The 12352-nt window shown below is 41.9% G+C and overlaps 1 protein-coding gene across 9 annotated transcripts in view; it reads right to left on the bottom strand.

Annotated features, from left to right (window-relative positions):
* The window catches only part of LOC100013411 (phospholipid-transporting ATPase ABCA3-like), a 436423-nt gene that overhangs the window by 155883 nt on the left and 268188 nt on the right, over positions 1–12352 (bottom strand). For all 9 annotated transcript variants that reach the window (XM_056805572.1, XM_056805570.1, XM_056805568.1 and 6 more), the window contains 3 exons: positions 7375–7529; positions 6969–7124; positions 6295–6505 (listed from right to left, as the gene is read on the bottom strand). In XM_056805572.1, the coding sequence (XP_056661550.1) occupies positions 6295–6505; positions 6969–7124; positions 7375–7529 (522 nt within the window). The remainder of the gene's footprint in view (positions 1–6294; positions 6506–6968; positions 7125–7374; positions 7530–12352) is intronic.

The raw sequence follows: 12352 nt of genomic DNA on the forward strand, positions 1-12352 counted from the left end.
CTCTTTGTGAGATACTGGTCCCTGTTGGACTTGCCCTTAGATAACTTAGGTTTTAGTCTAGTGTAAGTCAGATAGTGTTTATTTAGTGGTTAAAAGAATTCAGATTTCAACCTTTCCCATTTCCTTTTCCTTCATTCCTTCTCTGTTAAATAAATTCAATATTTTTATATTTTTCTTCCTTTGTATTACCTTCCTTCCCCCATTCATATATATATATATATATATATATTCATATATATATATACACACACATTTTTTTAACAGTAGTGTCTGCTAAATCATATGAGTTCCTGGATGTGGCTCTTTAGTGCTTGAATTCTTTCTTTCTGGTTCATTGTAGCACTTTTTTTTACCTAAAGCTCTGCATTTTGGCTTAAATGTTCCTGGGAGTTTTCAGTTTGATGTTTCTTTCAGGAAGTGACTGGTATATTCTTTCTATTTTGACTCTGTCCTTTGGTTTTAAGAAATCTGGGCAACTTTAAGACTTTCTCATTCAATGATTCTTTTTTTAAAAAAACCCTTACATTTTGTCTTAGAATTGATACTAAGTATTGGTTTCAAGGAAAAAGAGTAGTAAGGGCTAGGTTATTGGGGTCAAGTGTCTTGCACAGAATCATACAGCTAGGAAGTGCCTAAGGTCACATTTGAACCTTCCATCTCCAGGCCTGACTCTCTATCCACTGGGTAACCAGCTGCCCTTTTCATTTGATGATTCTTAAATGTTTCTCCCTGATCTGTTTTCTACATTATTTTTTTGTTTGTTTGCTATGAGATATCTTATATTTTCTTCTATTCTTCAGTCTTTTGATTTTGTCTCATTGCTTCTTTTCTTCCAAAATCACTGGCTTTTATTTGGTCTGCTCTAATGTAATATTCAGTTTAGGTAACATGGGGGGGGTGTATAGCCTCCTTTTATTGACTACTGGCATATTAAAACTAGAGAGATTTATCTATTCATGCTCTTCCTATAGTTCTCCTATCAGCTGCATACAGAGGGTATAGATGCCAGGAACTGGACCAGTAAGAGGGAAGGACTTTTCTTCTCCTGTTCTCTTTTGCCCTGACTCTGAGAAATGGGCCTGGAAGTGTGTGCTCCTATCCTGTGCTACTTGTCTTCTCAATTTCAGGGGTTCCCCAGGAGATAACCCCCATGGAACTCAAGAGTTTGTTCCATGGTTACCTTGGAGTCAGGATTACAGGTAGATTGGTCTATCCAACAGCCTGGCATGTGTAAACCTTAAAATTTCTTAGACTTATGAATGTTAGGAATTTCCCCATTGGGAAATCTCATACTGGAAAAAATTTCCTACTGATAGTAAGAACTCTATTGGAATGTGAACCCCCTTGGCATGGGAGGATCCTTCTCCTCCCTACCTAAGACTACTTTAGGACAGAAACCTTTTGCTAAACAGTGGAAAGGGCTTTGACCTATGCTTAAGCATAGAACAGGAAGTTCTTTGAGTCATGATTGATTTTAGAATTGATACAATAGAGATACTTGGAATGACAGAACCAGGTCTTGAAACTACAATCTCCACCCTACTCAGAGTAAAAGGATTTAGGAAGGGCTGCAGCAAGGATCAAGATTTAATTATTTGAGAATATGACCTTCAGCAGACATGTGCAAAGGGGCAGACCTCTGGGCAGTCCTGGGCTAAGCTAGAGCCACCATTGGCACAAGGAAGACATGGACAGTGATTGGTAGATGTGAGAACGGAGGGGAGGGAACTTAGATGGTTTCCTTAAAGATAGTGGGGTCTGAGGACTAGTGGGGGGGGAGAGGTTTTGCTCTGAGAGGTTGTGCTCTGAGAAGTTTTGCTCTGAAGGAGGCTGGAGGTGGAGGCCGCTGAGACTGTTTCTCCATTTTGGTCACGTGAGTGATAGGGACTGATCTCTTTTCTTTGCCTCAGCTATCTAAGGGCTTGGGCCTTTTGGCCCAGCCTAAAAAGAGGGGGTATTTAAGCCCTATTCTCTTCTCTCCCCTTTCTCTCTCTCTCTCTCTCTCTCTCTCTCTCTCTCTCTCTCTCTCTCTCACACCTTTCTTCCTCCTGTTTGTAATTAAAACTCCATAAAAGGTTGACTGCTGACTTGAGTTTTCATTTAGGAATTACATAGCTGAATTCCTTGGCGACCTTAAATTAATATATATCAGTCTTTTAAGGTGATTTCCTTGTCACACATGGAAGTCCTGAAAGCCTGGGTACCTGGGACTCTAGCCCAAGGCAGATTTTTTAACTTAGAACTTGGAATGTGCTGTAAGGGAACCAAACTAAGTTATGAATATAATCCTTGAGTTTTCCTCTCTAGAGGCTAAGATAGTAAAAAGAGAGGAGGATTATACTTTCCATGTGTTAGGGAATAAGTTTATATATTTTTAATTATACCTTTTGAAGTAAATATTTCTGTGTAATAGCTAATTGCTTAGTGGCTAATGGAACTGGAGAATAGGGGAGCCTATACCCTTTACAATGGGAGGAATACCATTGTTCGAGTCTAGAGTCAATGGAAGAGAACTTGGATATCTCCAATCCCCTTAAGGGTACCAGAGAACTCTGGAGAAGAGTAAAATGTAGCATATAGTGCTTTTGAGAATTGGAGGTAATGATAATCAGTGTTATACTAATTGTCAGGAAATTTGTTGTTTGAGCAAGATTTTGTACAAATTGTAAGATGTATCTAATTCACTTTGTAATCATTTCTTCCATAGCTTTCATTTATTTTCCAATTTTTCCTAAAGCCCTCTCATTTCACTTATAAAAACATTTTACACTCTTTAAAAAAATACCTCTTCATCAATTATAGAAATTTTAGTTGAATTTGTGCCTATACCATGCTTTTCTTTGAGGCTTTGCTCACATATATATGCATTTGGGTCATTCTCTTCAGGATTTGTCTCAAGCATTCCTATCACCACAATAACTTTTTACGCTGATATTCTTCCCCCCTATGATCCCCAACTTTTCCATCCTGCTTCCTGACTATGTACTATTTATTATGGCTGGGCTTTGCATACTGGGCTGGTTTTGTTGTTGCCTTCTTGGGGTATTCAATGTTATGGTATTCCAGGATCTTTTGGAAGATGGAAAGCTTTTAGTGCTCTAGAAGTATTCTGTCCAGGGAAAAGTGTGATTATTATCTTCCTTGTCTGAACTCTGCATGTTCTTCTCCTGGGTTTGGGTCTGAGCACATGTACTGTTGCTTAATGATCAGTCAGCTGCAATGCTCTGATGGTTCAGTGAAAGAACAGACTTCAATTTGTTCTGGGATGCTTGCCCTGGCTATTCTTCAGGCATCAGAGTAGGGAAGCAGTTAAAATTTATTTTGGCTTTCAGGACACTATTTTCTCATTTTAGTTCAAGTGCTTCTGTTTCCAGATGACTTATCTTAGTTTTTAAGTTCTTTTCCCAATTGTTTTCAGCCTCTCTTAATTGTGTTTTGAATTGTATTTTGAGTTCTTCCAAAGCCTGTGTCCAATTTGCTGGGATTTCTGTTTTATTGTTTGGTGTTTCCTCCTGCTCTGTTCTGTTTGCTCTTTGTTCATTGCCTGTATAGAAGCTGTAGATTGTAATTTCTTTTTTTCTTTTTCTGTTGTTTGTTCACATTTGCCCCTACTTTCCCCCCTGTAGTTGCCTGAACTCTTGCTCCTCTCATGTGTTGGATCTGTGGGTTTCGGCTTTTCTGTCAGTCTTCTCTCTTGGAGTTTTATCAGCAAGTCTCTCAGTGCAGTCAGTGGAAGGGGTATTGGAGCTTTTGCTTCCCTGTGCTCTGGAGGCTTTGATTGGATTAAAGTTCAGCAGTCTGTGAGGGAGGGGTGTTGGAGCTTGAGCTTCCCTGACCTCTGAAGACTATTGATGGGATTAAGTCCTGCTGGGTTGGGCTGGATGTGCCCTGAGGCCAAAACCTCCTCGAAGGGGGGAGCAATATGGAGGGTCTCCATTGCTGCAACCAGGCTGCCTGCTCTGAGCTCCCTCTCCAGTTCTTTCCCCACCACCTGTGTTCAATGTTCTGAGCCTGGCACAGCCCTGCCCATAAGGTACTCCCTCCAGACCAGTGCCTTTGCCTGCCCAGAGGTTCCAGCTGCAGCTGGAGGCTTAGCACTCTAAGTGTGTGTGTGTGTGTGTGTGTGTCCTTTGTTTTTCCTTCCCCTTAAATCCTAGTGGTCTCGAATTCCAGCTTTTAGGGGGCATACCTTTTAAATTGGGTTCAGCAGGAGGGTTCTTTGGCTCTGACTTGTTTTTAGGTTTAATTTCCAGTCCCCTGGGAGCATTTAGTTTGTAATTGGTAAGGAAGGGGTTTCAGAGGTCTGAACTTTTGCTGCCTCTATGCTGCCATCTTGACTCCGCCCCCAGCAATTAGAACTGAGATCTGTTCTGCTCCAGGGATCTGAGCTAATGTGGCTACTTGCTTCTGAACTTGGTCCTCTCTCAGCTCACAGTCCAGGATACTTCTACACCTTAACCTAGACCACCATCCCAGGGTGCTGGTCCCCTTCTCCATCCACCCCGGATCTGTGACCTGGTACTGAGTATTGGTTGGCAAAGCTACCAGTTGGCTCCTATTCCTATCACAGAGTCCCAGTAGAGATCTGGGATCTCCTCTTGCTCTCTCTCTAGGCACAGCCTTACCCTAGGTCAGTGATGGTGGAACCAATGGCAAAGAGGCATGCAGAGCACTCTTTGTGGGCACTCAGCTGCTTTCTCCCCTGAATTCATTATTAGACAAGCAGAGGGATTTGGTGGAGTTGCTCTCCTCCCCCTCTCCACCATGCCTGATGATATTTTTTCACATTCCTCACCTCTCTGCCCAGATGCCCAATAGGAGTGCACAGGGGGTAAGGTGGGCAGCTCATAGGTGGTAGAGCTGGAGAGAAGCAGAGGGCTCAGACCACTCCCTTCCTCCTCTCTACACTTGCTGAGGACATTCTTCACTTCACCTGTCCTTCCACTTAGCAGCCCAATGGGAGTACTTTCTCCCTCCCCTATGTGAAGTAAGGGGCAAAAGTCTCTGGGGGGAGCTGGCACAGCATTTGGTTTGGGGGGTGAAGCTTGGCACTCCATCTCAAAAAGATTTGCCATCACTACTCTAGGTGCTATTGTGCCCCATCTGCCCATGCATGTTCTGAGTTTGCTGACCTCTGTCTCCCTGGGCTATCCTATGCTGGAAAAATAACACATTGTGATTTTTCCTTGTATTTCCCCATCAGGATTCAGTCTGGTGCATCTTCTAGATCTGATTGGAGAAGCTAAAGGGGAAAGGGCTCAACTATACTTCTTTCTATTCTCTATTCCCCCTCCCCCCAGTATTTTGATTTTGTTATATTACATGCTTCATGGAGTCATTGATTTCTGTTTGGTCTATTCTAACTTCCAAGGAGAGCCTTAATTAGTGAAGGTTTGACAATCTCTGAGCTAAACAACACATTTTTCTTAAAATTCTTTGCTCCAGAGTTTTAATTTCATTTTAAATCTTTTGCTTCATTTCTTCTCAATATTCATTTATTTGTGGGAAACCCATTTGTTTTTGTCTCAGGTTTCTCCTTACAATTATTAGAGATTTACTCTCTTCTAAGATTACTTTTCTCCTTGGAATATCGCCAGCTCTTTAATAATCCTTATATAATAGCCATCGTTATTTTTTTTTAGCTGTCTCTTAAGGCTTAATTCCTGTATTTGTGTGTGAGTATGGTTCTTCCCTTCATAATACTACTGGGTTGTATGGAGGGCGCTGCTTGGTTTCGGGTCACTGGAATGTCTGCTAAAAGCACTAGTAGGTTTTAGGTCCATAAGCAAGTAATAGCTAGCATTTTATAGCACTTTAAGGTTTACAAATGTTATCTCATTTGATCCTCACAATGGCTCTGGGAAGTAAGTGCTAAAAATGAGGAAACTGAGGCTGGAAAAAGTTCAGTGACTTACTTGCCCAGAGCACATAGATAATAACTGCCCAAGAATAGGTTTAAATTCAAATTTTCCTGGCCTCTAGTCTAGTGCTCTATCTACTGAACCACCCTGTTGCCATGTTGCCTCATAGATCTTTGATTACAGGTTGTTTAGTGTAATCAAGAAAGACTATACCACCTGTTCAAGGTCACTCAGGTAAGGAAGTGGCAACATCAAAATCTGAACTAAGTTCCTTTAACTACAAATCCAACCATTTTGCCCTGTGCTATATTCACTGCCTCCTCTATGTGAAGGAGAACTATTGAAGAGTTTTCTTCATTATGTAGTGCATCCAATGCAGACTCCACAATAAAGATAATAGGTTTGCTTGATTTCCCTCCCTCTCCCTACTTACCATATTTTTGCTTGAGGAAAAGTGAAGAGCCACAGCACTGCAGTTTCCCTTTTGCTAGGATGGCAATGCGGTCTCCCAGAAGATCAGCTTCATCCATAAAGTGGGTAGTCAGTACAATAGTGCGCTTACTTTTCTCTTGCTGAAGGAGGTCCCACATGGCACGCCGTGAAACTGGATCCATACCTGATGTTGGCTCATCCATCATTACCACCTACAGACCCCAAAAGGATAGACCCAAGATTAAGGTTGTGGTCTTCAAGTGAAGTTTCTCTACTTACCTAGTGGGAAGTCTGATTACATTTCTTTTCCTCTGATGATATGCTAGTTTACTCAAGGGAGTATGCGTTTACTCCGAGTTCTACTGGAGTAATTATTCTGCCATATTGTATCTGCTTGATATTAATTGTTCCAATTTGAGGGATAATGGAATTGAATAACTTACCTAAGGCTAGAGAGCAAGTCCAAGCTAAGGAAGAGTCAGTTTTTTGATACCCTCAATTCTATGGCCATCCTATGCCAATCAGATTAGTTTGTTTGACCACTAAGTATACCTTAGGAAGTTCCCTTTAGAGGGCAAGGTCCATTCCAACTTACTTAGGTCTTCATAAACTGATATAGCTATTCAGGTTGCAGAGTGAACCTGATCCTACCCACAAAAATGGGTAAATCTGTACCTTAGATCCTCCAATGAGTGAGATGCCTATGGAGAGTTTGCGCTTCATTCCTCCACTCAAGGACTGTGAAACCGTGTGGCGCTTCTTCTCCAGACCAAGAACAGTCAATATATTATTGATTTCATCAGAGAAATCAGCATTCCATGATCCTTTAATCTAAGAGAGCAAGGATGGGACAGAGAATAGAGATTTGCTGAAAGGAAGCTTAGCCTATACAAAAAAAAATTTTTTTTTATGCCTTAGGGAGATTTTGCAGGTGACTAGTTGCTTCCTTATTCTGGAATATTGATTTAAGGATGTCCTTTCTTCCCTTTATTTTGGGATCCTTTATGGGTAAGAATATTGACCTGCAAAGTAGCCACATAAGGCATGTGAAAAAAGTAAACAAATATTCTTTTGGGCTCACCTGAACATAGAAGGTAAGGTGCTCATCTACTGTCATGTGATCAAACAAGATATCATGTTGTGGACATAAGCCCAGGCTTTTCCGGATCTGAACCATGCCCTCTGAAATCTCATATCCACTGATCCATGCCTCTCCACTCGTAGGAGGGAAAAGACCTAGAACCAAGCAGAAAACACCCCAACTTTAGTGGAAGATACCTTGATTCACTGCATAGTAACACCTGGGTTTATTTGTATCTCCTGGCTTAGTCTCAGGAATTACTCTATCTCTTCAGAATCACTTCATCAGTCAGTAATATCCTTGAGAGACAGATTTTAGCCTAAATGTTTATGTCCTCTTGAAGATAACAATACAAATATGAGTCATGGTCCATCCCTGCTTTTGAAGTGAAGGTAATTTGATTGGAGAGATTTCTCTCCAACCCCCCTCCCCCACATGATCCAAGAACACTTACAAAGTTATATGGTTTATAAGATCATGAATTTAGAGCAGGGGTCCCCAAACTTTTTACACAAGGGGCCAGTTCACTGTCCCTCAGACCGTTGGAAGGCTGGACTATTAAAAACAAAACAAAACTATGAACAAATCCCTATTTAGCACACTATTGGAGGCAGTGCTGGGACTGTGACACTGTATACTGCTGTCTGGGATAGCAGAGGTTGCAGCACTGGCTGTGATGGGCCTGTCACACCATGCACAGGCCCATCACCTCCACCACTATACCAGGTAGCAGTATACACGGTGTGGAATCCCCTCCCCCAGATCACCGCTCACCATGCTGACGTCTTCAATTGTGCAGCCACATAATCCTTTGTGCCCCCCCTCATTCTCGTTCTCTGCCTTTTCCCCCACCATCAGTCTTGCATCTTCCTGATCTCACACTGTGCCGTGGCTTGGAGAGACTTGAATCTGTCCTTTTTAGGAGCAGAGTTTGGGTTATTTTGCCACTCCATAAAGGCTTTGTTCTTTCTGCTCAATAGGTCTTCAATAGCAGTGTTGTTCTCGATGCCTCCATCGTAGCCCTATACAAGAACAAAAGCTCACGAGCAGCCGGTGACAACTACAGAGGCATCTCACTACTCTCCACTGCTGGAAAGATCCTCGCCCGTGTTATACTCAACAGACTCCTGTCATCTGTTTCAGAGCAGAACCTGCCTGAATCACAATGTGGCTTCCAACCAGATCGCAGCACCATCGACATGGTCTTCACGGTAAGGCAAATGCAGGAAAAAAGCCTTAAGCAGAACCTGAGTCTCTATATTGTCTTCATAGACCTGACAATGGTGTTTGACACAGTGAACAGGGATGCATTGTGGGTGATCCTTAGCAAGCTCGGTTGCCCAGCAAAATTCGTCAAACTGATCCAGCTCTTTCATGTCGACATGACAGGGGAAGTCCTATCTGGTGGAGAGACTTTTGATTGTTTCAACATCTCCAGTGGCATGAAACAAGGCTGTGTCCTTGCTCCGGTACTATTCAACCTATTTTCCACCCAAGTATTACGACATGCTGTGATGGATCTAGACCTGGGCGTCTACATCAAATACCGACTAGATGGCTCACTATTCGACCTTCGCCGCCTGACTGCAAAAACAAAGACAACAGAGAGACTCATCCTGGAAGCTCTCTTTGCAGATGACTGTGCTCTCATGGCCCACCAAGAAAATCATCTCCAAACCATTGTGGACAGGTTCTCCATCGCAACAAAACTGTTTGGCCTGACTATCAGCCTCAGCAAAACAGAGGTGCTGTTCCAACCTGCTCCAGGGAGGCCAACTAACCAGCCGTGCATTACAATCGAGGGCACGCAGCTTTCTAATGTCAACACTTTCAAGTACCTGGGCAGCACTATCGCCAACGACATTTCCCTAGACCACGAGATTAATGCCAGGATCCAAAAGGCCAGCCAGGCACTCGGGCGGCTGCTCTCCAAACTCCTCCAACAAAGTGGTGTAAGCACTGCGATGAAACTCAAAGTGTACAACGCAGTGGTCCTCAGCTGGCTCCTGTACGGTTGTGAGACATGGACACTGTACCGGAAGCACATGAAGCAGTTGGAGCAATTCCACCAAAGCTCCCTCCGGTCAATCATGAGGATCTAAAGGTAGGACCGAATCACCAATCAGGAAGTCCTCAACAGAGCCAACTCCACCAGCATCGAAGAAATGGTCCTTAAAACCCAGCTACGATGGTCTGGACACGTCATCCGCATGGACCCACAGCGAATACCAAGACAGGTATTCTACGGTGAACTGTCAGCTGGACTCAGGAAACAAGGCCGACCAAAGAAAAGATACAAGGATCAGCTCAAGTCCAACTTGAAGTGGGCTGGCATTACACCAAAGCAATTAGAACTTGTTGCCTCTGACAGAAGCAGCTGGCGAACCCACATTAACCATGCTGTCACCACCTTTGAAGTTGAACGACGCCAATACCAGGCCACAACCGCACCTCCAGTAACAACTGGCATCCCATGCCCCGTGTGCCACAAACTCTGCGCCTCAGTCTTTGGACTTCAAAGCCATATGAGGGTACACTGTAGATGATAATGCACAAAGACAATAGTCATTCTCGGTCACCGAGAGACTACCACTAGACTAGGAAGCTAATACTTATTAAATTGAATTGAATTAATAAGGAGGCACAAAGAAAGATGGGGTCAGTCTATAACAGAGAGCAAATAATGTGTTCTCTGAGACAAGCTATTGGACATTGGGCATATATACATTTTGCTGATGTTATTTCCATATGTGCCCAACCACTTATAACCTTGTCTGAGGTGCCATGAATTTCTCTGGCCATCTGATTGCTTGAAGAGGTAGTTCTTCCCTTAGAATCATGGAATTCAGGTTCACAACAGCATTAGCCTATGGGTTTTACAGCCTGGGCATATAGTTTATCTTGGAAGTTGATGAGGGGAAAAAGACAATCTAGACAACTAATGACTTATGTCTGAGCTTGCTGGAAGTATTCTAGACTCCAGTAGTCTGATTAAATGATTGTAAAGTACTGAGTTCTTTCCAGTTGATGGGTCCAGTTTATGAATCATAGAACCACAGTATCTCATAATTGGAAATGACCTTAGAAATCAAGTAATCTAACTCAAACTTGAATAGATCTATTTAGTGCATCTTCAGCACATGGTAAACCAAATTTAGGATGAATATGCATCCTTTTCCTCTTTGGGACTGTTCTAATCATTAGTCAATTTATCTTTATATCATTCCTAACTACCTCTCCATAACGTCTACTCATTGTTCCATTGTTCTGTTCTCTGCATTGAAGCAAAACAAGTGTAATCTTTCTCCCCTTTCAAATACTTGAACATTTATCGTGTTGCCCATAAGTCTTCCCTTAATATCTATGACTCCTCCAAATGATCCTCACATAGCATTGTTTCAAAGCACCTTACCATCCTGGTCAAGTAGCATTGTTTCAAAGCACTTTACCATTCTGGTCTTGCTCTTCTGAATATGCTCTAGCTTGGCAAATTCCATCATAACTTGTACACAGAACAGAATATAACACTTCAGATATAATCTGACCAAGGTGAGCTAGCTTGGATCATTTTGCTAATTCATTATATTTTTTTGAATCTAGCCTAATATCACACTAACTTTTTGTTGTTGGTTTTTTTACTGTCATATCACCCCTTTCAACTTACATTGAATTTGTAAAATCCCCAATCTTTTCCAAACAAATTTCTATTTAGCTTTAGCTTTCTCATCTTGTATTTGTGAAGTCAACTTTTTTCAATGCAAGGTATTGGGATTTTACATTTATCTTTATTAAATTTAATCTTATTAAATTCAGCTCATAGTTTTAGTCCATTGAGGTCTATCATTTAATATATTAGTTATCTCTAATATTTGTATCGCTTAAGAAAAACTAATATGTAAGGCTGCAAAGATCCTCTTCTCCCCTTTACTTGCTTCTCTTCTACTTTTAGTTGTAACAAATGATTTTTCTAGCTGCCAAATCTAACACCCTCTTATTGATCTTTCTTCTATTTAACCTTTCTGCAGCACCTGACACTCCAGACCGTTTAGAAACTGTAAATACTCTCTGGGTTTTTGTGACATTACTCTTTCTAGGTTTTTCTCCCACCTGTCTTATTTTTTTACTGATTCCTCAATTTACTTTACTGGACCCATGATGGTTAATGTGTTTTAATACTTTATAAGGGCAGCTAAGTGGCTCAGTGGATAGTCAGGCTTGGATATGGGAGGTCTGGGCTAAAATCTGATCTCAGGTACTTCCTAGCTGTGTGACCTTATGTTAAGGATAATTTTAGGGTTGTGACTTAAATCTAAATTAGTTTTGGTTGCTAGAGAAAATCCCAAATAAAATACCCAAGTCAGTTAGAAATTTATGGTGATTTTAATTAATATAGAGGGAAGTGATTAAGGAGAAGAGAGAGAAGGAGGGTATAGGATTTCTCCCACCTGGCCTGTGCCAGGGGAAGTTCAAAGAGAGGCTTTCTAAGAGGATAATGTTTAGAGGGTAAAGGAGAAAGGAATCAGCCTAAAACTCCAAGAGAGCTCAGTTAAGATGCCTCACCTGAACTAGGCTACTCAGCTCCTCCCAGTATAGTATCAAGGAAAACTCACCACCAAACTGGACAATAGCTGCTGCCACACCAAGATGCCCAAATGCACTGCATGCTGCCAGCCAGTCATCTCTCCACGCAAAGAACCCGGAGAGAGGAAGTGACGTGAAATATATAGACCATTTTTACATCACTTTCCTGTGTCTCACAGGTAGCAATGTATCTTAAGCTTGACTTAGGACAGCCCAGGGGTCTATCAGTTGTTTCTGATTTGTCATTTGCTAGCACATACCTATCATAGGCCATCCTCCTAAATACTTAATCCTTAAGTATGAGTGTAGACATTCCTGTTTTTGTTAGACTAAGAAGGGTGGAGTAATCTAAAGTTCACCCATGGACAAGTATCTTAACTTTGATTACCTAGCCCTT

Source organism: Monodelphis domestica, chromosome 7 (assembly GCF_027887165.1).
Source record: "Monodelphis domestica isolate mMonDom1 chromosome 7, mMonDom1.pri, whole genome shotgun sequence".
NCBI lineage: Eukaryota > Metazoa > Chordata > Mammalia > Didelphimorphia > Didelphidae > Monodelphis > Monodelphis domestica.